The sequence below is a fragment of the Pyrus communis genome, chromosome 5 (assembly GCF_963583255.1).
Source record: "Pyrus communis chromosome 5, drPyrComm1.1, whole genome shotgun sequence".
Classification (NCBI taxonomy): Eukaryota; Viridiplantae; Streptophyta; class Magnoliopsida; order Rosales; family Rosaceae; genus Pyrus; species Pyrus communis.
The window spans coordinates 20,388,484-20,413,738 of NC_084807.1; the positions used below are offsets into that span (position 1 = coordinate 20,388,484).

Genomic DNA, 25,255 nt, shown 5'->3' on the forward strand with positions numbered 1-25,255 from the left:
AGATATTTTAATGATTTTAATTTTTTAAACTACTAAATAAACTTACTATAACATATAATAGTCATAGTGTATATGCATATATTGTATATTAAATATGTATTATAGTAGTTATTATTCTATATAAATTTTAAAAAAAAAATTAAGTTTTAATTATTTATATTTTAGAGTATACTATAGGCATAGAGTGAGATTTAAAAAAATTAAAAAAAAATACATTAAAAATAAAAATATGAAGTAATTTAAAAGTACCAAACACATTAAAAAATTATAATAATTAATTTACAAGTGCAAAAAGTGTGAAGAAATATGCAAACGCTCGTTATCGATGTCTATGCTTTGGGATGGGCACATCGTCGTTCGGATTTTTAAAACCATACAAACCTCATGAAATGCAACTCCCTTCATTTTGCATATCCTTAAACATTTGGTATTTTGTAGTAATGTACTAATGTTTTTTCATTTGGCTCTTATTTTGGGGCACCTAATACTTGAAAGATTATTTATTTATTTTTTTTAATGTTTTGAAGTAATATTTATGTGACAGTGCGGTACGCATATACTAATGTAGTATTATGTTTTTTTTTTTTTTTGGATCAAATTATGTTTTTTATTATTATTTATGGATTTATAACATATTTCCTTTAACTGGTAGCGAGTCGGATCATATTACCTGATAATATTAACGGGTCGATATCGGGTCGGATCATATTACCCATTTACCTTAACGGATGTTACATGACACGACCCATTAAGATATTGAGTGTGTCGAAAAACGACATGATAACAAAAAATACAACACAAATGTTAGGCCTATGCAAAATACGTAACAGAATATCACATGTTATTATATTATTAGAGAAATACTTGAAATGAGTTTTGTCTAATCTAAAGACATAAAATGAATCACTCCTTAATGAAAATAATCACGAGTGACAAGGCTACCCTTTGATGTGATTGTGTGGGTCCACCGTTTCCTCTCATCACTTGTCCCTTGTAGTAAAGGTTTCCTTGTTGATCAAGTACTTGTTTGAACTTGGAGCAAATGTTTCCACTTCTTGGGTAGAGATTCTGATTACTTCAGTTTCACCTTGATCAAGTACTTGTTCGAACAATGTTCCATTAAGTGGCAGAACGAATCTATAAAAGCATAGACCTTGTAGCTGTGGGGCTGTAGCTCATGATTACTTTGTGACTTCATCTCTCATTTCCAATGCTACAACTTACAACTAGGTAAACATTGATTGATAAATCACATGATCAAAATTTTGTTCAACAAAATCTCTAAATGAGCAGACCATTGTTAACGTATAGATTTTTCAAACTCATTAAAATAATATATAAGTTGTTTTGAGCTTAACATATAAGATTTGGATAAGCCCACCAAAGGATGAGAAAATCAAGACATAGGGCCTTAAGTACTAGTTTGGTACTGAGTTGATTTTATAAAAAGTAGGTATAAAAAAAAGTTCAGCTCAAAAAGGTGTTTGGTAAACACTTAAAAACAACTTATTTTCATAATTTTGGATGAAAAAAAAGTTGAAAACGTGAAGCAACAAAAATAAGTTTATTCTCACAGCACAGCAGAAGAATTTTTTTTCAAAGTACAACAATATCAAACCTGCCCTAAAGACAGCTTAAAAAATTTAGATGATAGAGTACAACCACGAGAATGAAAGACGACTACCTTCAACAACCGCTCCTAGCCTTATCTACCGACAAAAAGAGAGGAGCACATAACTTAAAGCACATTCTGACCTATCAAGCCAGTTGGCAGGCTTGACAATTTTCTAGCACGAAGCTTGAGGAAAGATATGTCCAAACATCAACTTTGAACCACGCTCTGGACACAGATGGAAAAAGAAATATATAAAGAGACATACATGTTGTCAGGCTTAACGCTCAGATAAAGTGATTTTCAATTGCTCTTGAACGAGTGTTGTGCTCAACACACACCTGGAAATCATGCAAATAGCTTTGTGTATGAGCAATGCATAAAGCTACACATTGGAAGGACTATTACATGACGGCAATGCTAATGTAATTTCAAAAGGAAAATAAACGAAATTATTATGGATGTAATGTACCTTAAATTCTTCGTAATCAAGAACACCATTTGCATCCGCATCTGCCTGGATCCAGAGATCCCTTGTCTCCTGGAAACCTAGTCCCGTAGGATGACCAATTAAATTAACCTGCAAAATACCTATATGAGCAAGTCTGATCTTTCCATTTGAACTTTATACAGCTTAATAGCTAATAGAACCAACCTGTTGTAGTGCTTCACAGAAAGCTGAGGACGTAATAAAATCACCATGACCATCACCCTTCAGAAAGGCAAATGCATCATTTTCAGCCATCGAAGCTTTTTGAAGCTGGCGCTGAAAACCCAAAAGGAAAAAGGAAGTTACTAGGATTGCATGTAGAAACTGTCTAGAGCTTGCATGCCCTATAATATAAAGGATCGAAGCATCTTTTCAAAAGTTTTGAACAAAGCTTTCTGTGCACAATAAATCTGATGAACTACGATTCTTGCCCTCTGTGGCAAGGAATTAGATAGTACGTAGAGAAAATGTGAACGGATGAGTATTAATGACAGTATTATAGAATATGGAAACTCAATTGCTTACCCGTAATATTCCAAAAACAGCTTCGCACCAACTAGTCTTTAGTGGTTTTCGTGACTTATTGGGATTACAAAGCCAAATGAAGTCAACACCGCAGATGTTTCCCCTATGATTGCGGTGGCTAACCCACTGTCGGATATAAAATACAAATATTCCGTTAAAACAGATGATGAACATTGTATAGATGGGCCCTGTGGCAGCCAGTAAATCACCGATTTCTGAATTTAAATCCAGAAAACACCAACCTTGTGAGCATCCGCATCGGTATATTGATGAGCAGTGTCATATGTTGATTCAAAACCCTGTGATCTAAGGAATTTGTACACATGGCCTCGTTTACTTCCATTCCAGTCACTGCATCGAGAATAATAAAAAAAATACAAATATAAGAACTACCATCCTACACAAAAGAATACAACCAGAGAAAGCCTATAATTTATTAAATTTCCATTGTTTGTGAAGGAGGCCTTCAAAAGGATTTCCCAGTTAGGATAGCTAGCACCTTCAAAAGGATGTATATTTTAAAGATTTTCTTCAGAGTATTATAAATGAGATTCTTTGACATGGAACATTAACTAAGAAAGACGAGGCAGGAGACTCACCCACAGAGTACGATGGGCATCGTACTCTAAGTATCCTTGTCGCAGCCTAATTGCAGCCGTGTATCCTTTGGATATCTTTTCTCCTTAGTTGGGTGTAACATAGACAACATGTAACAATTGACATTGCATATATAGAAAGAGAAAAGAATATGCAAAAGACCATTCAAAGTCAAGAGGTTCTGATAAACAATACAAAAGGATAATTACAAAAAGGTTCAAGACCTTAAACTACAACCATATGTTTTGATAATCATTCCAAATATAACAAAAATACATCTCAAGTAACACTAATATGCAAACTGATAGATACTACAGCAGCCACGCGACAACAGCTGCAGAACAAACAAAAGCATTGCCAATAAGGCTAGCATTATGGCTTGGTCGAAACATTATTCCATGGGGGACTTGATTAACGACTTCAGGGAGATATTTCAGGGAACTTGAAAGAACACTTTCAGTTGCTTCCAGCTACCTCTTCCATGCCTAATTCAAAAGGCCTCTTTACTAGTCTCCTTAAGCTAATGCATAAAGGCATTTTACACATCCATGGCACTACTTCGGTGTTCGTACCACTCCTTACTGCACTTCGGTAGCTTGTAATCATTCAAAATAAGTTTATGTTACTTCTTCATAGGACTAATAACCATAGTTAACTATAACCTTATTCAAGAACTTCGTGGAAAAAAAGTCATTAGCTTCAGATTCAGGATTGAAACTCACTGCATGCAATATAGTTATTGTCATGCAAAACATCTCCCACTGTTGTTTTCATTGGCGGCTACAGTGTGTAGTCCTCTAGTTGAGGTGGATAAAAGAAAATTTCCAGATCTTCTTCTGGTGGAGGACATACCTAGATTAAGAATCATGAACAACGAGCTAAGTTAGAATATATCCATAAGAAGTTCATATAACAAAATGTTTAAAGAGGCTCATTCTCACCTCTGAAATCCTTTTATTCGTGGCTTGATTTTCAGAATTAGAAACGGTGTTCCTAAATTGTTCATCGTCATCATTGGTAGAAACATTATTCTTGGATATAACATATGTTGGTGACTCTTGTGCCACATGTAACCGGAGTGAATCCATGTCTTTTTGTGACTGAGCATATAACTGGACTAAAAATCACAAACAAGCAGGTTAAATTTTGATACACTTTTGTGCTAATAAAGTTCATATTAGAAATATTCAAATAAGCATTTTTATTCTCACCTCCTGACCCATATCATGTGGATTTTCATTTTCGAAATCAGATACAGTGAAACTGTGAGGTTCACCTTCATCACAGGTTGTAATATTATTCTTATTGGTATAAGAACAATTATTATCTCCAAATGGTGATTGTATTACATTATAATCATCATTAGTGCCATTGGCTTGCAGAACATCTTCCAGCTCTATGTATCCTGATGATAGGAGTGTAGAGGAACCGTTATCCTGTAACTGAAGAGAATCAAAGAGTGATGCATTAAGTTTCGATAAATTTCTCATGATCCATGAGATAAATGTTAAAAGGTAAGATGATTCTCATTCTCACCCCTGGAGTCACAACAGCTGCAGCATGATCTTCAACATTAGACACACTACAGCTGCCAAGTTCAACTTCACCGATTGAGGTAACCTCCTCATCGGATTTTTTATTCATGCAACAGATAACGAAATCCTTCTGCATAAGTTGGACAACAATATTATGAGCTATAGATCCAATCCAATTGCCACACTTCAAAACTATTACTTCATGTATGTTAAACACGGAAACATCAATCCGACACAAATTTGATGTCGCATAATCCAAAGATAATTAACTAAGAACAAAATAGCAAACTCTGCAACTGGAAAAGAGAGCGACCTGAGGCAGTTTAGGATTGGCTTCACTATCTATGAGATAGTGCTCGTGCATGACCCGGTTGGTTTTTTTCGGTTTAGGCTCACAACGCCGGTAGAACGTCAAGGTCCTCTTCTTACCAATGACAGCTTTGGACCGCCGAATCATTTCTTCAGTGGCATTAAGGATGTTAGTGTGAGTCATTTCTTCACTGGAATCCTGATACGGGTCAACAATAAGTGTATTTGCGAACTCCCCGTCTGAATTTTCATCCCGTTCATTAGCTGCAAGTGCAGATTGCATTCCATGGTAATCATTATTATCATGCGCATTTGCAAGCATACTGCCCATATGCCACTGAAAAATGTCCAGATTTTGTGGTGGCTGATTATGTTCCTGCATAATGAACAACAAACAAGCAAAGGTTTTGGATCTGTTTCTTTTGCTCGGAGTGTGTGTATATATATATATATATGAAGAAGTTTTAATCACCATTCGTGCTTGACATTCTCACCTCTTCAACACCCATATTATGTGGTGGTTGTGGTTGATTTTCAAAGTCAGGTGCACTGTTGTGGTTACTAGATTCACCTTCATCACAGGTTGCAACGTCTGTATTCTTACCTGATTTCTTCTTCACGTGACAGTTCTTCTTTACGTGACAGAGAACGAAATCCCTCTGCAAATAAGTTGGAAAACCAATTATGTAATGAACTATCACCAACAGAAAATTAAACAAGGTGTTAAAGAAATCAACCCCATCTCATTAAAGGACCTACACAAATCTAGAATAAAGAATTCTAGAACATTCACTAAGGTTGGTTAGCTAGATTATCCAAGTTAAAGTAGTACTTTGTAGAAATGACTAGAATGTTGTTTCTTAAGTTGGTGGAAGAGTCTAGAAGAATGGTGAGGTTTCCACCAACATGCAAGATTAGTGTAGATAATTCTAGCTTAGGAAGTTAGTGGAATTATCTAGATATATCTAGCATGGTGTGTCCATGCTTCTCCAAGATTCCATCCATGCCTATAAAAGGAGAAGGCATCCACACCATTTGTATCAACATCAACAAATCAACAAACCAACTAAGCAAGCTTGTAAGCAAGCAAGCAAGTGAGAGTGAGAAGAAAGAATAGTCTTGTAAGAGTGTGAGTGCTCTAGAGTTTGTCTCTAGAAAGTGAGTGAGTGTCATAGCTTCTCAAGAGTGTCTTTGATAGTTTGTGTTGTAATATTTTGTTTGTGTAATACAAGTAATTTGTTTACTTGTATTGTCTCTCCAACACTTGTGTTAGAGTTGTGTACTCTAAGTTTTTTTTCCCCAACAATTGGTATTAGAGCGGTACGATCAGGGACCGTCTCTATTAAAGCTTTTGAGAATCGTGAGAAGTTTAGTACTTCGCAAGATTATTCGTTAATCTTGTTCGGCTTATCGAAGCTCTGCCGACACGATGGGAGACCTTCAAGTTGTTGGAGGAATCAAGAAGTTGAACAACAAAAATTACAACACGTGGGCGACGTCTATGGAGTCTTACCTATAAGGCCAAGATCTTTGGGATGTCGTTGGTGGTAATGAAGTTACGCAGCCAGAAGAAGACACCAGCGTCGCTTTGAGGAAGTGGAAGATCAAGGCAGGTAAGGCCATGTTTGCCTTAAAAACCACAGTTGAAGATGACATGTTAGAGCACATACGGAAGGCCAAGACACCAAAAGAAGCATGGGACACCGTCGCCACACTCTTTTCAAAGAGGAACGATACAAGATTGCAGCTTCTCGAGAACGATTTGTTATCAGTGGCCCAAAGGGACATGATGATTGCACAGTATTTCCACAAGGTAAAGTCTATTTGCCGTGAAATTTCTGAATTAGATCCTAGTGCTGCCATTGTAGAATCCAGGATAAAAAGAATAATTATCCATGGATTGAGACACGAATATCGAGGCTTCGTTGCCGCTGTACAAGGATGGCCGACCCAACCATCACTTGTTGAGTTCGAGAATTTGCTTGCTGATCAAGAAGCTTTGGCAAATCAAATAGGAGGGGTCTCGTTAAAAGGTGAGGAGGAAGCGCTCTACACCAAAAGTAAAGGCAACTTTAAGCAGCGTGCTGGTGGTGGATCTAAAAGAAATGGTGACAAGGAAAAATGTCATCAAGGAGGAGGGAGTTCTCGGCCAGGGGGAGCTCCGAAGTATCACGGCAACCGTGGACAGTCCCAGAATAATAAAAGATTTGAGGGCAAATGTTACAATTGTGGAAAGAAGGGCCATATGGCGAATGATTGCTGGTTCAAAAAGCCTGTAGAAAGTAATGTTGACAACTTAGAGAAGAAAAGTGAAGATGATTGGGACGTCATTTCGTCTCTAGCCCTGGAGGAAGAATGGGACGGTGAAGCATCTATTGCTACAGAGAAGAAAGAGTCAGCTCTCACAGCAACAAGTTTGGAGTCAATTGACTACCAGAATGATTGGATCGTGGATTCAGGCTGCTCAAACCATATGACAGGTGATGAGAAAAAGTTACAAGGTCTGACTGAGTACAAAGGAGGCCGCTTAGTGATGATGGCTAACGACTCGAGGCTACCGATTGCTCACATCGGTAAGACAATAATTGAGCCCCGATACAACACTAATCATGTGCCGCTTCAAGATGTCTACCATGTTCCAGGTATGAAGAAAAATCTGCTTTCAGTGCCGCAACTGACGTCGTTGGGAAATTATGTCTTGTTTGGTCCACGAGATGTGAAGGTGTATCGACACCTCAAGATCTTAGGGACGCCAACAATGGAGGGATGGCGACTGCAGTCAGTCTATGTAATGTCAGCAGAAACTGCATACATAGACAAGACAAGGAAGAACGAGACAACAGATTTATGGCATATGAGATTGGGTCACGTTAGCTATCACAAGCTAAATGTGATGATGAAGAAGTCAATGCTTAAGGGGTTACCTCAGCTTGACGTGAGAACAGACACGGTCTGTGCAGGATGCCAGTATGGTAAAGCACATCAACTACCATACGAAGAGTCGAAGTTTAAAGCGAAAGAGCCGTTGGAGTTGGTTCATTCCGATGTGTTCGGGCCTGTCAAGCAACCATCGATAAGTGGGATGCGATACATGGTGACGTTCATTGATGACTTCTCGAGGTATGTGTGGGTTTTCTTTATGAAAGAAAAATCTGAAACATTTTCAAAATTTAAAGAGTTTAAGGAGACAATTGAAGGAGAAGTAGGAAAGAAGATCCGTTGCATATGCACAGATAATGGAGGAGAATATACCTCGAATGAGTTTTCCCAGTATCTACAAGAATGTAGAATACGTCACCAGTTCACCTATGCCAATACGCCACAACAGAATGGCGTAGCGGAAAGAAAGAACCGGCATCTTGCAGAAATATGTCGAAGTATGCTCCATGCCAAGAATGTACCAGGAAGGTTTTGGGCCGAAGCAATGAGAACTGCAGCTTATGTGATCAACAGGCTTCCTCAACCCAGGTTAGAATTTGTCTCACCCTTTGAGAAACTGTGGGATATGAAACCGACAGTTAGTTACTTTCGAGTCTTTGGCTGTGTGTGCTACGTATTTGTTCCAAGTCATTTACGTAGCAAGTTTGACAAGAAGGCAGTCCAATGTATCTTTGTGGGATACGACAGCCAAAGAAAAGGGTGGAAATGTTGTGATCCTACGAATGGAAGGTGTTACACGTCACGAGATGTGGTGTTTGATGAAACATCTTCTTGGTGGTCCTCAGAAAAAGAGGCGTTGCCTGATTCAAGAGAGATAGAAGATAAGTTGCAGCAAAAGATGAGGGAGCAAATTGTTCGAATCCAGTCGAAACCAGATGAGTCTGAGGATTTGCTTAATGGTGATGATGTTGAGCAAGCAGTGCCCCAAAACCCTTGGCAAGCTGACATATATCAACAACCAGAAGAAGATAGACCTAGTGAAGTGGAAGTATTAACTCCACAATCACAACTAAGGAGGTCAACAAGAATCAGGAAGCAAAATCCTAAATACGCCAACGCAGCCATAGAAAAAGAAACAGTTGAACCTGAGTGCTTCAAAGTTGGGAGAAGAGGTCACTGCAGCAAAGCTAAATCAAGCTTGGAATCCAGTGCCAAAGCGAAGAGATGTGAAATCCATATCATGCAAATGGGCATGCAAGAAAAAGCTTCGTCGTCAACTCGGCATGAAGAGAAGAATGAGATGGTGTTGAGGGGGAGTGTTAAAGAAATCAACCCCATCTCATTAAAGGACCTACACAAATCTAGAATAAAGAATTTTAGAACATTCACTAAGGTTGGTTAGCTAAATTATCCAAGTTAAAGTAGTACTTTGTGGAAATGACTAGAATGTTGTTTCTTAAGTTGGTGGAAGAGTCTAGAAGAATGGTGAGGTTTCCACCAACATGCAAGATTAGTGTAGATAATTCTAGCTTAGGAAGTTAGTGGAATTATCTAGATATATCTAGCATGGTGTGTCCATGCTTCTCCAAGGTCCCATCCATGCCTATAAAAGGAGAAGGCATCCACACCATTTGTATCAACAAATCAACAAGTAACCAACCAAGCAAGCTTGTAAGAAAGCAAGCAAGTGAGAGTGAGAAGAAAGAATAGTCTTGTAAGAGTGTGAGTGCTCTAGAGTTTGTCTCTAGAAAGTGAGTGAGTGTCATAGCTTCTCAAGAGTGTCTTTGATAGTTTGTGTTGTAATATTTTGTTTGTGTAATACAAGTAATTTGTTTACTTGTATTGTCTCTCCAACACTTGTGTTAGAGTTGTGTACTCTAAGTTTTTTTTTTCCCAACACAAGGTTCCAACCAAAAGTCACTAAACTTTGCACATTTACAGAACAAGCCAATTGGCTTGAAGGGGTTTCGATTTTGATCCATTCAATGATTTCAAAACCAAAACCCCTTCGAACCAAACCAAATAGACTTGAGTTTCACAACCATAACCCTTCAAGCCTCCGGTTTAGAACTTGCCTCATACAATGCTGCAAATTGTACATCATATATCCATAACATTATTAACAAAAACCCGAAAACAGAAAGAGAACGACGACCTGATTAGCATTAGGACTGATTTGAGGGATGTAAAACTCATGCATGACCCAGGGGGTAATTTGGGCATTACGACCGCGACCTCGGTAGAATGTCAGAATCCTCTTTTTACCGATAGTTTTGTTATCTCGAGCCCTAACTTCTTTCACCGGGCCAGTGATCTTCCAGAAGCCTTCACTCGTCGCCCTTTCGGTGTCGTTTCTGCTGTTTTTTTTGTAAATTGGTCGGTTGTAGAAGTACCATTCCTCATCATCCGACTTTATCAGTGACATCTCTGCATAAAAAAACAACATTTGGATCAAACCAACACATACTTTTAGACTCATTCAAATGCAAACTAAAAAGTATCAGTAAAAAGGTAGTGATTGTCGCACTCCATCTACAGCTATTTGCACTTTAAAAAATGAACATTTTACAATTTTTCAAACTCACAGAAGAGTGTTACGTGTTAAAATCTCTGACCTTCGTAAAATTGTCACTAAAGAAAAAAAAAAAAAAATAGTAACTTTAAGAACCGGGATTGGTAATAAGTTACGTTTGGATCAAACCCAATTGCCTAAACAGAGATTCAAACTTTAGAATAAGTTACACATTACTAAAGTTGTCACCAAAAATAAAATAAAAAGATTGAACTTTTTAAGAACTGGGTTTGGTAATACGTTACATATGGATTAAACCCAAATACCAAATGGCAAATACAGATTATACAGATTATCAGACTCATTGAACTAAGAAAAATAATGAAAATTTAACACGTGGGGTTTTGCAAATAATTACCAGGCAAGTCCCAGGGCGCGTGGTTGCACATGTTGATTTCACGGATGACGTCGCTGACGAGGGAATCCATTCCCCGGAGCTTCAATTGCAAGTAATGGCTGATCAGCTCTTCTTCTGTGGGGTGGAATCGGAATCCCACTCGCAGTGATATGCCACCTGCCGCTGCTCTGGTGAAGGGGATTCCATTGGAAGCCATCCTCTTTCATGTAGGAGAAATGGAATGCTGGGTGGGTTATTGTAGGATTAAGAAAAACAGTAATTGACTTGAGGTCGATCAAAGTCTTGGGCTTTCAGGGGACGTTTTTTGCTTATGGAAGAAGCTATTAAACTTCTGCTTCCGGTTTTACATGGTGGGGTCTGGAATTTTTGTTGTCGTGACTTTTGGTGGGACCCCGGGCAATCCTACCTGTGGAACTGTTTGCTGTATGGCTTGGTGGGGGTGCTTCCTCGGAAAGGGCAGAGAAGCTCCAGGGATCATGAGAAGATTTTGTATCCCTTTTTTTTCAAATAGAAGATTAAATGAGGGAAGGTTGTGAGACTGAAATTTCTGATTCAATTGCTTATTTTGCAGTTTTGAATACAAAGGGCATATAAGAAGTAGACGAATTTCGTCATCGTGTAGGATAAACAGTCGATAAGGTAGATCGAGAAAATCTAACTGAAAAAATCGATAGCATTCTCATGGAATTTAAATCAAAATATGTCTCCATATATTCACCTCTCAGATTTATTTATAAATATTTTGTGCCCGTCTGATAAATAAATATTAGATAGATCACTTTAGAGAATATTTTTTTAGGTACAATTTGTTGGAAATTCTTTGGTTGTAACATGAGATTCATCTCAATATATTCATCTCACTAATTACTTAATTCACTTTAGCGTGGTTACTCTTACTAAAAATAATCTTTCTAATAGTTTAGCTTGATTTAGTTTATAGATCCCAAAACAAATTGCAAGTCTCAAGAAGTTATTCCAGGACCATAGTAAATGAGAGAATTTTCAATGTGTTCAAAATTAGATCTGCTAATTTCTTACATGACTCATTAATACGATATGTAAATGATACGAAAGTATAGGGTTTCGGATCAACACGATAACTAATTAGGTCATTAGAGGGTTACACTATAAGAACTTGTTAATAACAGGTCTTTAACAGGTTTACACGGGAGTGACACGCATGTAACCCGTTTTGACACGTTAAAAAAAGAAGATATTTTGATGATTTTAATTTTTTAAACTACTAAATAAACTTACTATAACATATAATAGTCATAGTGTATATGCATATATTGTATATTAAATATGTATTATAGTAGTTATTATTCTATATAAATTTAAAAAAAAAAATTAAGTTTTAATTATTTATTTATTTATATTTTAGAGTATACTATAGGCATAGAGTGAGATTTAAAAAATTAAAAAATACATTAAAAATAAAAATATGAAGCAATTTAAAAGTACCAAACACATTAAAAAATTATAATAATTAATTTACAAGTGCAAAAAGTGTGAAGAAATATGCAAACGCTCGTTATCACATCGTCTATGCTTTGAGATGGGTACATCGTCGTTCGGATTTTTAAAACCATACAAACCTCATGAAATGCAACTCCCTTCATTTTGCATATCCTTGAACATTTGGTATTTTGTAGTAATGTACTAATGTTTTTTCATTTAGCTCTTATTTTGGGGTATCTAATACTTGAAAGGTAAATTTTTTTCTTTAAATGTTTTGAAGTAATATTTATGTGACAATGCAGTATGCATATACTAATGTAGTATTATGTTTTTTTTTTTTTTTTTTGGATCAAATTATGTTTTTTATTATTATTTATGGATTTAAAACATATTTCCTTTAATGGGTAGCGAGTTGGGTCATATTACCTGATAATATTAATGGATCAATATCAGGTCGGATCATATTACCTATTTACCCTAACGGGTGTTACACGACACGATCCTTTAAGATATTGAGTATGTCAAAAAAAAACGACATGATAATGAAAAATACAACACAAATGTTAGGCCCATGCAAAATACATAACAGAATATCACATGTTATTATATTATTAGAGAAATACTTAAAATGAATTTTATCTAATCTAAAGACATAAAATGAATCACTCCTTAATGAAAATAATCACGAGGGACGAGGCTACCCTTCGATGTGATTGTGTGGGTCCACCGTTTCCTCTCATCACTTGTCCCTTGTAATAAAGGTTTCCTTGTTGATCAAGTACTTGTTTGAATTTGGAGCAAATGTTTCCACTTCTTGGGTAGAGATTCTGATTACTTTAGTTTCATCTTGATCAAGTACTTGTTCGAGCAATGTTCCATCAAGTGGCAGAACAAATCTATAAAAGCATAGATCTTGTAGCTATGGGGCTGTAGCTCATGATTACTTTGTGACTTTATCTCTCATTTCCAATACTACAACTTACAACTAGGTAAATATTGATTGATAAATCACATGATCAAAATTTTATTCAACACAATCTCTAAATGAGCAGACCATTGTTAACGTATAGATTTTTCAAATTTATTAAAATAATATATAAGTTGTTTTGAGCTTAACATATAAGATTTGGATAAGCCCACCAAATGACAAGAAAATCAAGACATAGGGTCTTAAGTATTGGTTTGGTACTGAGTTGATTTTATAAAAAGTGGGTATAAAAAAAAGCTGAGCTCAAAAAGGTGTTTGGTAAACACTTAAAAACATCTTATTTTCATAGTTTTGGGTGAAAAATAAAGCTGAAAACGTGAAGCAACAAAAATGAGCTTATTCTCATAGCACAGCAGAAAAAGTTTTTTTTCCAAAGCACAACAATATTAACCCAGCCCTAAAGCCAGCTTAAAAAATTCAGATGATAGAGTACAACCACGAGAATGAAAGACGACTGCCTTCAACAACCGCTCCTAGTCGTATCTACCGACAAGAAGAGAGGAGCGCATAACTTAAAGCACATTTTGACTTCTCAAGCCAGTTGGCAAACTTTAGAGAATATTTTTTTAGGTACAATTTGTTGGAAATTCTTTGGTTGTAACATGAGATTCATCTCAATATATTTATCTCACTAATTACTTAATTCACTTTAGCGTGGTTACTCTTACTAAAAATAATCTTTCTAATAGTTTAGCTTGATTCAGTTTATAGATCCCAAAACAAATTGCAAGTCTCAAGAAGTTATTTCAGGACCGTAGTAAATGAGAGAATTTTCAATGTGTTCAAAATTAGATCTGCTAATTTCTTACATGACTCATTAACACGATACGTAAATGATACGAAAGTATAGGGTTTCGGATTAACACGATAACTAATTAGGTCATTAGAGGGTTACACTATAAGAACCTGTTAATAGCGGGTCCTTAACAGGTTTACACGGGAGTGACACGCATGTAACCCGTTTTGACATGTTAAAAAAATAGATATTTTGATGATTTTAATTTTTTAAACTACTAAATAAACTTGCTATAAAATATAATAGCCATAGTGTATATGCATATATTGTATATTAAATATGTTTATTCTATATAAATTTAAAAAAAAATTAAATTTTAATTATTTATTTATATATTTTTAGAGTATACTATAGGCATAGAGTGAGATTTAAAAAATAAAAAAAATACATTAAAATAAAAAAAATGAAGTAATTTAAAAGTACCAAACATATTAAAAAATTATAATAATTAATTTACAAGTGTAAAAAGTGTGAAGAAATATGCAAACGCTCGTTATCACATCGTCTATGCTTTGGGAAGGGTAAATCGTCGTTCGGATTTTTAAAACCATATAAACCTCATGAAATGCAACTCCCTTCATTTTGCATATCCTTGAACATTTGGTATTTTGTAGTAATGTACTAATGTTTTTTCATTTGGCTCTTATTTTGGGGTATCTAATACTTGAAAGTTAAATTTTTTTTATTTTTTTAATGCTTTGAAGTAATATTTATGTGATAATGTGGTATGCATATACTAATGTAGTATTATGTTTATCTTTTTCTATTTTTTTTTGGATCAAATTATGTTTTTTTATTATTATTTATGGATTTAAAACATATTTCCTTTAACGATAGCGAGTCGGGTCATATTACCTGATAATATTAACGGGTCGATATCGGGTCGGATCATATTACCCATTTATCTTAACAAGTATTACACGATACGACCCGTTAAGATATTGAGTATGACAAAAAAACGACATGATAACGAAAAATACAACACAAATGTTAGGCCTATGCAAAATACGTAACAGAATATCACATGTTATTATACTATTAGAGAAATACTTGAAATCAATTTTGTCTAATCTAAAGACATAAAATGAATCACTCCTTAATGAAAATAATCACGAGTGACGAGGCTACCCTTTGATGTGATTGTGTGGGTCCACCGTTTCCTCTCATCACTTGTCCCTTGTAGTAAAGGTTTCCTTGTTGATCAAGTACTTGTTTGAACTTGGAGCAAATGTTTCCACTTCTTGGGTAGAGATTCTGATTACTTCAGTTTCACCTTGATCAAGTACTTGTTCGAACAATGTTCCATTAAGTGGCAGAACGAATCTATAAAAGCATAAACCTTGTAGCTGTGGGGCTGTAGCTCATGATTACTTTGTGACTTCATCTCTCATTTCCAATGCTACAACTTACAACTAGGTAAATATTGATTGATAAATCACATGATCAAAATTTTGTTCAATAAAATCTCTAAATGAGCAGACCATTGTTAACGTATAGATTTTTCAAACTCATTAAAATAATATATAAGTTGTTTTGAGCTTAACATATAAGATTTGGATAAGCCCACCAAAGGATGAGAAAATCAAGACATAGGGCCTTAAGGACTAGTTTGGTACTGAGTTGATTTTATAAAAAGTGGGTATAAAAAAAAGTTCAGCTCAAAAAGGTGTTTGGTAAACACTTAAAAACAGCTTATTTTCATAATTTTGGGTGAAAAAAAAAGCTGAAAACGTGAAGCAACAAAAATAAGTTTATTGTCACAGCACAACAGAAGAAATTTTTTTTCAAAGTACAACAATATCAAACCTGCCCTAAAGCCAGCTTAAAAAATTTAGATGATAGAGTACAACCACGAGAATGAAAGACGACTACCTTCAACAACCACTCCTAGCCTTATCTACCGACAAGAAGAGAGGAGCGCATAACTTAAAGCACATTCTGACCTATCAAGCCAGTTGGCAGGCTTGACAATTTTCTAGCACGAAGCTTTAGGAAAGGTATGTCCAAACATCAACTTTAAACCTTGCTCTGGCCACAGATGGGAAAAGAAATATATAAAGAGACATACATGTTGTCAGGCTTAACGCTCAGATAAAGTGATTTTCAATTACTCTTGGACGAGCGTTGTGCTCAACACACACCTGGAAATCATGCAAATAGCTTTGTGTATGAGCAATGCATAAAGCTACACATTGGTACGAGCGTATGAGCTATTATGAGGGCTTTGTCTATAGTATCTCATGGCAGCTAAGATTTGCTATGTCTTGCTTGTCAATTCAGTACCTAGATTTCATGAGAAATTTATTTCTGCAAACCCGTTTTGACTTTTTGCACGCCCATTAATTTTGGTCCTTGATTCTCGTCTGGTTTCTTCACAAAAAACAAAGGGACGAGATACAAACGGATGTGCAGAAAGCATCCCAAATTACTAATTTAGCATGTGTAGTAAAAAGAATTCCACATTACAGCTGCTGGAGACCCACACACATGATCCTCCTCCCTCCTTCCCCAAAAGATAAAGATTAATTTGGTCAAGGCTAGTGAGAAACAGTTAAAAGGGAGTCTTAACGAAAATTTCATGGTACTGTTCACTTTAAAAAAAAACCATATTTTTATATTAAAAAATCAATCCTGGTACTATTCACTTTACCCTTTATTTTATCTTTTATCATTAAAACTCAAAGTTTTTAAGTCATTTTCATTAGTTTCCTTTAAAAGAATGAAGAATTTCAACCAGAAAAAACTCTCCAACCTTATATTGCTCTTTTCTTTCTTTTTCTCAAACACTCCTACCACAGAAGGGACCTTTCCTCTGTTGGCTATACACATTTCCTACAGATTCTGCATATCCTTTCCGCGTGCGTTGTTAAGTGAGGTTTATGACTTACAACACGACATCCTTTCTGGTGAAAGTACAACCGAGAGTGGAGCATGATCAGAGAGAGTATAATCTTCGGGCCATATTCCCTTCTCCGCCTCATGGGGGTATAGAACTGCATTCTTCACGTTGAATCCAAGGGCGTCCTGCGTGCCTCGTTTTGACTCCTCTCTACTACCGTTGAGACTTTCTTTATCCTCTGATGCTGTCGAACTCCAAATTCTATTCTGCAATGCCAAGGGTTTTAGACTCGGGATTTTAATCTTGTAGGTACTTTGGAAGGACTATTACATGACGGCAATGCTAATGTAATTTCAAAAGGAAAATAAACGAAATTATTATGGATGTAATGTACCTTAAATTCTTCATAATCAAGAACACCATTTGCATCGGCATCTGCCTGGATCCAGAGATCCCTTGTCTCCTGGAAACCTAGTCCCGTAGGATGACCAATTAAATTAACCTGCAAAATACCTATATGAGCAAGTCTGATCTTTCCATTTGAACTTTATACAGCTTAATAGCTAATAGAACCAACCTGTTGTAGTGCTTCACAGAAAGCTGAGGACGTAATAAAATCACCATGACCATCACCCTTCAGAAAGGCAAATGCATCATTTTCAGCCATCGAAGCTTTTTGAAGCTGGCGCTGAAAACCCAAAAGGAAAAAGGAAGTTACTAGGATTGCATGTAGAAACTGTCTAGAGCTTGCATGCCCTATAATATAAAGGATCGAAGCATCTTTTCAAAAGTTTTGAACAAAGCTTTCTGTGCACAATAAATCTGATGAACTACGATTCTTGCCCTCTCTGGCAAGGAATTAGATAGTACGTAGAGAAAATGTGAACGGATGAGTATTAATGACAGTAATATAGAATATGGAAACTCAATTGCTTACCCGTAATATTCCAAAAACAGCTTCGCACCAACTAGTCTTTAGTGGTTTTCGTGACTTATTGGGATTACGAAGCCAAATGAAGTCAACACCGCAGATGTTTCCCCTATGATTGCGGTGGCTAACCCACTGTCGGATATAAAATACAAATATTCCGTTAAAACAGATGATGAGCATTGTCTAGATGGGCCCTGTGGCAGCCAGTAAATCGCCGATTTCTGAATTTAAATCCAGAAAACACCAACCTTGTGAGCATCCGCATCGGTATATTGATGAGCAGTGTCATATGTTGATTCAAAACCCTGTGATCTAAGGAATTTGTACACATGGCCTTGTTTACTTCCATTCCAGTCACTGCATCGAGAATAACCAAAAAAATACAAATATAAGAACTACCATCCTACACAAAAGAATACAACCAGAGAAAGCCTATAATTTATTAAATTTCCATTGTTTGTGAAGGAGGCCTTCAAAAGGATTTACCAGTTAGGATAGCTAGCACCTTCAAAAGGATGTATATTTTAAAGATTTTCTTCAGAGTATTAGAAATGAGATACTTTGACATGGAACATTAACTAAGAAAGACAAGGCAGGAGACTCACCCACAGAGTACGATAGGCATCGGGTTTAGCTTCTTTTCATTCTGATATGACTCCACAAATTGCAAAATTTTGTAAACCTATTAAAAATTTTCAAGAAACGGGTTAGAGTGATTGCTAGTGCAGCTTGTTAAACTAAGTTGACAATTATATGCCATAAGTTGATAACTTGTTTGGAAACTTTGAATACCTGATGCAATCGTACTATAGAGAGACTGGAATCATGAGGAAACAACAAATGAGTATTCACAATTAGCATTTCTTGTTGAACGTTTCCTCTCTGGTTTTGTGAAAACGGGGCAGCTAACTGAACATGTAATAGCTGAGCAACACGGTCTCCAAAATCATTAAAATGCAACTCTCGGTAGTTTCGCACACTAAAGCAGTCCCTCCTCACAGCAGTCAGCAAACCTGTAAAGAGAAAATACAATAAGTCAAGCCATAGAGCATGGAATAGACTTAAAAAGGTCATTTTAATCATGACAACACTCTCAAAACAAGAAATGAGTTGATTTCAAACTTGAGGACCATTCTAAGACACAACTCCTTTGGAAATGCTAGCTGATATATGAAGAACCAGTGGAAGAACTCTCCAATAACTTAGACTGCTAAATTGTACTGGGAAAAGATAACAAAGAAAGGCCAATTCAACCGCAAAGTGTTGTGACAAAGCACTCCAATGCAGGAAACATGAACCAATGTGTGCAGAATAATGTACATTTTTTGTCAGAACTTTCAAGTTGTTCAGCATCTGACCTATATTGCAGTTGCGAACTTGGAATTAACATATGAATGTGAGTTAAAAAAACCGCGCATTTTACCCATGGAGCAATGCAATAATGAGATTTAACTAAACTCGAATGATGCCAGATAAGTCTAATGTATTAAAATCAACATTAAGGAATAGATTCAAGATAGCAACATACCATCTCCCCGGTTGTTGGTTCGGGCGAGCTTAAAGGTAGTATAGCCTGCATCACCAAGCCAGTCCAGGTACATATTCACAAATTCTTCATTTCCAACCCAGAACTCCTAATATTGCAAAAAATGGGTTAGTGTCAGCACATATAGTTGGAAAGGGCTATGATCCTTAAAACCTCATACAAGTGCACTTTGTTCTCATATGCAACAAGGGGTATTTCGTTTGAGGTCCAAAAAAGAAAAAGTGTAATCAAATATCACCTGCAGACAAATAATGGCAGATGATTCACAGAGCAACCAATCCAAAATCCTCTGGTTCCTGGCCACCCAAAACGCCCTGTAGTCGCTCTCTCTAAGGCTTTGATTCTGTTTCACACACACCACAAAGAAACTGAGAAAACAAACTCAGATAAACTAAGTCCGTTTGATTACCACTTCGTTTTGAGGGTACAAACGGCTCTAAAAACGAAATAGTTATCAAACAGAGTGACTCTAAAAACGAAATAGTTATCAAACAAAGTGACTTCAAAAACGAAATAATTATCAAATCACAGACAAACGCAAATGGGATAGAATAGGACCTGTTGATCGAGTCTTTTGTAGATTGGAGCCAAAATATTGAAAGTCGTGCACGAGACTAAGCAAGGCTCTGCCAAAGTCTCTGGCTTTGGCTCTGCTATCGACGGCAACGAAATGCAGCTGCCGCTGTAGCTCCTTGAAAGGCTCTCACTTTCTCTGCGATTAATGTTTGCCACATTAGAACCCGCACCTAAACCCTGCAACGTCTCAAAATTTTCAGTATCCATTATCCAATAAACGATTTGCTGAGTACCCATTTTCTCAGAAACCAAATCCACGGAAGAAAAACAGAAGGAATCTAGAGAGAGAAATAGAAGAGAGATACCATGTTAAAAATCCTTGCCACTGTAACTGTTTCTGGTACAAAAGTTGCTAAATTTGGAGTGGTTCTGATTAACAAGATGAAACGAGTGATGGGTTTGCTTCCAATTTTGCAATAACTTTCAAGTTATTAAAAGTTGTGGAGATTGAAGAGCAATGTAGTTGGATTTTTTGATGAACTGCGCTACTTATAGCAAAATGTGGGGGTGAAAAATAAAGGTTGGAACTTCAATTTTGTCGTCCGCGTTGGAAGATAGAAGTGAAAGGAATTGGATGCTTGTGTGGTGGGGGCCACACCGAAGGTTCTGCTTCTATCTTAACTAAGAATATTGAGGCTTTCCAGCTAGACTTCGTGCTGGAATTGCAATCTTATAATTATGAATGCCTTCCTCAATCTTGTCACTTTAAACAATCAAATCTACCATTTGCCAATTGCAATTTGCAAGTGTCCTACTCCTACTCCAACTAGCATAAAGTGGCACAGATTGTCAGAATTTTAGATGCAACTGTGACCGTGAAAACCAAATTCGATAGCAATTTGACTTAGAAAATGATTTTTGCACATATTCATGTTCTTTTTTATGTATGAATAATTGTATTTTTCTGTTAGATATTTTAAGGGGTGTGCGGAAATTAATTTTTTTTTAGTTTATATCATCTTGTAATGATTTGAGTATTAGAGTTAATCGTCTCAGTGCAATTTGACTTCAACCCCCTATACATTATATGTTTCACTTGCATCACCAACTAAAATTAGCATCCCAATTTTGTGGCTTGAAACCTAGCACTGCAACCACCACTGAGTAGTCCAATAGTTGGTGACGAATTCCAGGCCTGTATTTCATACGGTATGTCTTGAGTTTGATTCCTATCGCTGGTGAATCACACGATGGTGATCAAGAGAAGGTTGAAATGCCCCTGTGAGTATTTTCGAATCCTGAAACAGTAAACTGCCGTTACGAAGCTACCATGTATCCTTTTGGTAAAAAACAAAAACAAAAAAAAGCCCCAGCACTACTCTTTGACACACTAGCGAATTCACGTTAGGCCCTAATTTATCCACGTTATGCCCTGTGTATCAATATGGCTCACCCTGTCAAATGTTTTTTTTATGCTCACTTTAAACATGATTGTCATGAAAGCAAGACATTAATACCTTAAAAACAAAAACAAGGAGTCAAGTGGCATATCTTACCTTTAAAATAAAATTTCCTAAATCTGCTATTAACCGCACAATTTAATTTCAACTTTCTTTCAACCTTGATGAGTAAGAATTTATTAAATAAAACCAAAATAGTACTATGTCACATGAAATGAACCCAAACATGGGGCCGAAAGGAAAAAGAGAAATAATGATTTGTCACAAAAATCTTGTACCGAAAGCCGAGGCATGTGTACGTACTGGACGGATCAGGATCCTCAAAGATTCTCTTGAGCAAGTTCATCAGACCATTAAAATTTTATCCAACGATTACAAATGAAGAACTCTTTTAAAATTATAATAATTATAACCTTGAATAAAATTTCAACGGTCCAATATACTTGCTCAAAGAATCTTTACCCATAGCTCAGGTGAGAATCCTTATCTGTACTGACCACTTCTAGTTGCACCTTAAACATGACTCATGGGTACCTACACGCGCAAGAACATGACAAGAAACCGTGTCGGTGACGTCCGTCCATTTGTCGGTCCGTCATTGATAACCCTTTTATTTTTATTTTTCTTTTATTTTTCATTTTTCCTGGGAGGGGACGTTTTATATTTTAGGGTTTTGTTAAACCACTTGGATTATTATGCTTTATACACTCCGTAACCCTAAGCCAGGTGTCCCAAAGTGCATTACATTACAAAAAATATTATTTTGAAATATAGGGTCAAAACTAATAAATAGTGGTATGTTTGACTATTTCTGTATTTACAATAATGTTATTGTAAACTAATTTATCCACAAGATAACAGTATTATATGGAACAATTTCGTGAGAAAATAGTATTGCGAAAACAATATAATAAAGCTGCGATGGATGTGGGAAAGGTAACAGTTCGTCAATTATAAAAAAATACTTAGACTGCTTAGGTCGTGATTACAGAAAATAGATAATTTTTATTTTATATTTTATATTTTCGAAAAATTGTAAGTGACTTTTTGAATACTTAGATGAACACTCATTATATGCTTATTCTCTATGTTTTATATGTTTAATACTTTATATCTATATATCACTCTATTTTACAATTTATGAATTCCATACAATTATGTATTTGTTAAAATTTAAGTAGACATTTATTTATGTTATATAATAAATTTAACTGAAACTAAAAAAAATCACCTAAATCCTTCTAGACGTCTAGGCACTAGACCTCTGTCAAGCTCCCAACTAACTGGTTTTTAAAGTTTAGGCAACCTTGCTTACTACTTCTCTAGAGGAACTTCAATACTTTTGTAGGCCGATATTTTGGCTTTAAAACAATAATTTCAAATTTCAATGGGCGGTTCGAGTAAATCGATATTTTCAACTATAAAGTCAGGTTCAATTCTTCAAGACAACGTCTATATATCACTTTCATCATATTTACAGTAAGTAAATATGATTGCACACCGCACACGGACTTGCTGCTTTATGATATGGTTATGATCATACTTCTTTTTTTTATAAGAGTTATGATCAAACTTTTATATAGTTTACTAATTTTCCTAATAATGTCATTCATTGGTTAAAGCTTATCATCAATAAGTTAAAAATCCATCGAAGATCTTTCTTTATACTTTATTTGTACTCACAAATATCAATTTCATGTGAAAATTCCAACAAGAAAATTATTTTAAAAAATGCAGGGAGATGGGGTAAGGAGAAGATTTTTTCTGTGTCTTTTGTAGAAATGAGGTGGTCTGGTATTCTGATCTTAGAATTTTTCGCATTAGAGATGCTCTAAGAGCACCTCCACCCCAAAAAATAAAGGTTGGGGCCTGCGGGTAGGCGCACTCAGCCATTCGACAAGAAATAAGGGCTAGGGCCCCCGGGTAGGCACACTTAGCCATTTTGAAGCGACGTGGCTCTTCTTGAGCCGTTGGATTTCCAACAGCTATATTTTTAGGACATTGGATTTCCAATGGTAAAAAAATTTGAAATCCAACCTGTGACATCCCACATTGCCTAGGGGAGTGGATCATGCAAGCCTTATATGTATATTCCCATCTCTACCTAGCATGAGGCCTTTTGGGAGCTCACTGGCTTCTAGTTCCATCGGAACTACGAAATTAAGCGAGTAGCACGCGAGAGCATTCCAGGATGGGTGACCCATTGGGAAGTTCTCGTGTGAGTTCTCAGAAACAAAACCGTGAGGGCGTGGTCGAGGCCTAAAGTGGACAATATCGTGCTATGGTGGATTCGAGCCCGGGATGTGGTGGGGGCCTGGGCCGGGATGTGACAATTTGTGACAATTTGGTATTAGAGCCAATCCCTGGTCGGAAATGTGCCGACGAGGACGTCGGGCCCCCTAAGGGGGGTGGATTGTGACATCCTACATCGCCCAAGGTAGTGGATCATGTAAGCCTTATATGTATATTCCCATCTCTACCTAGCACGAGGCCTTTTGAGAGCTAATTGGCTTCGAGTTCCATCGGAACTCTGAAGTTAAGCGAGTTCACGCGAGAGCAATCCCAGGATGGGTGACCCACTGGGAAGTTCTCGTGTGAGTTCCTAGAAATAAAACCGTGAGGGTGTGGTAGGGGCCCAAAGCGGACAATATAGTGCTACGATGAAGTCGAGCCCAGGATGTGGTGGGGGCCCGGCCCGGGATGTGACACAACCCCAACGTCTAGATGATGTGTAAACTTTTGGATTGTTGGATTTTCCGATCAATGGTCCAGATTTTTTGGCCTAAAAAATTCTGAAAATTTTCAGTTGTTACTATTGGCATACATGTCACAATCTAGGCTGTTGGATTACAATTTTTTTGTAATCCAACTGTCCATACTAATTAAATTATTAAAAATATATATTAAAAAAAATTTACACTTGTTTCCTATAAATACCTAAACATTCTATTCATCCTTACACCATATTTCGATATTTTCAAATACTTTCAACTAGTCTTTCTCTCAAAGTTTTCATATGCTTTTGTTTGCAAAAAAAAAATGACTAATGATGCAAGTTTGAATTGGTCGATCATTGAATATGTTATGTTGTGTGAATGTTGAGTTTGAGCTACACATGACCCGATTATGCGGCATGAGCAGAAGTTGCGAGCACTTTGGAAGATTGTTCGTACCTTGTTTTCTGAGAAGTTTGGCGCTAGAAAAACAAATCAAGCTCTTCAAAGTTGGTGGAAAATACTCAACCAATCGTTTACTAGTTGAAGAAACACCCTTGTTAAAGCTAGTTATAATCTTCAAAGTGGCAAAAATTCAACGGATTAGTTGACAATGTTTTATTTATTTATTTGTATTACACCCAAATTGACATTAATTAGTTTGAATACAACTTATTTTCTCCCATTTTTATAGGCACTTCAAGCACAAGCTTGGTACAATATGGCCAACAAGAACTAGGGATGTCAATTCTAACAGTTGAACCCGATAACGGGGAGATATGGGGAAAGTTCGAGTATATTTTGGATATGGAGAAAAACCGTGAATATTATTTGGTTTGGGTGGTTATAGAGGTACCAATCCATATCAGTACCCGAATTCAACCCGAATAATATATAATATAGTAGTATAATATTGTATATATGTGCGTGTGTGCGTGTTCATTATTCATTGAACCTGTTACCTTGAGAATACAAAAGTTGTATTGTGTGAGTTGATTTTGTAGAAAAGTTCAAAAGTTTTGAATTAAAATCAATGAGAATTCAATGGTGCTTATGAGAGATATCAAAGATTAACCAACATCATCAATATTTTAAATTCAATCTTTTAATTTTTATACTCCACAAG

General features: G+C 36.3%; 2 protein-coding genes and 1 pseudogene across 3 annotated transcripts; all 3 read right to left on the bottom strand.

The window, feature by feature from the left end:
• Positions 1–1,899: 1,899 nt before the first annotated feature.
• Positions 1,900–3,246, bottom strand: LOC137734378 (uncharacterized calcium-binding protein At1g02270-like). The gene is made up of 6 exons (XM_068473655.1): positions 3,227–3,246; positions 2,870–2,978; positions 2,628–2,753; positions 2,268–2,378; positions 2,085–2,192; positions 1,900–1,953 (listed from the first exon to the last, which is right to left on the bottom strand). The coding sequence occupies exons 1-6, from the start codon at positions 3,244–3,246 to the stop codon at positions 1,900–1,902; spliced, it is 528 nt and encodes a 175-aa protein (XP_068329756.1).
• LOC137733437 (uncharacterized) lies at positions 2,085–11,136 on the bottom strand (annotated as a pseudogene).
• Positions 11,137–16,850: 5,714 nt separating this feature from the next.
• LOC137733434 (uncharacterized calcium-binding protein At1g02270-like) lies at positions 16,851–20,514 on the bottom strand. Of its 2 annotated transcripts, none has more exons than XM_068472584.1 (11): positions 20,321–20,514; positions 19,998–20,192; positions 19,678–19,782; positions 19,422–19,527; positions 18,686–18,906; positions 18,499–18,575; positions 18,142–18,250; positions 17,900–18,025; positions 17,540–17,644; positions 17,357–17,464; positions 16,851–17,228 (listed from the first exon to the last, which is right to left on the bottom strand). In XM_068472584.1, exons 1-11 carry the CDS (start codon positions 20,321–20,323, stop codon positions 17,001–17,003), a joined length of 1,383 nt encoding a protein of 460 aa, XP_068328685.1. In that variant the 5' UTR covers positions 20,324–20,514; the 3' UTR covers positions 16,851–17,000. The 2 variants fall into 2 exon arrangements, with proteins under 2 accessions (XP_068328685.1, XP_068328684.1); XM_068472583.1 differs by having other exon boundaries at positions 17,540–17,650; positions 20,321–20,513.
• Positions 20,515–25,255: the final 4,741 nt, after the last annotated feature.

Coding starts and splice junctions, on each gene's coding strand:
- LOC137733434 (XM_068472583.1), bottom strand. Junction 18,251..18,498: donor ATGCCTATCGTACTCTGTGG/GTGAGTCTCCTG, acceptor TTCTCGATGCAG/TGACTGGAATGGAAGTAAAC. Junction 17,229..17,356: donor TTGATTATGAAGAATTTAAG/GTACATTACATC, acceptor TTGGCATTGCAG/AATAGAATTTGGAGTTCGAC.
- LOC137734378 (XM_068473655.1), bottom strand. CDS start 3,246: ATGCCCATCGTACTCTGTGG. Junction 2,754..2,869: donor CCGATGCGGATGCTCACAAG/GTTGGTGTTTTC, acceptor TATATCCGACAG/TGGGTTAGCCACCGCAATCA. Junction 2,379..2,627: donor CTGTTTTTGGAATATTACGG/GTAAGCAATTGA, acceptor TTGGGTTTTCAG/CGCCAGCTTCAAAAAGCTTC.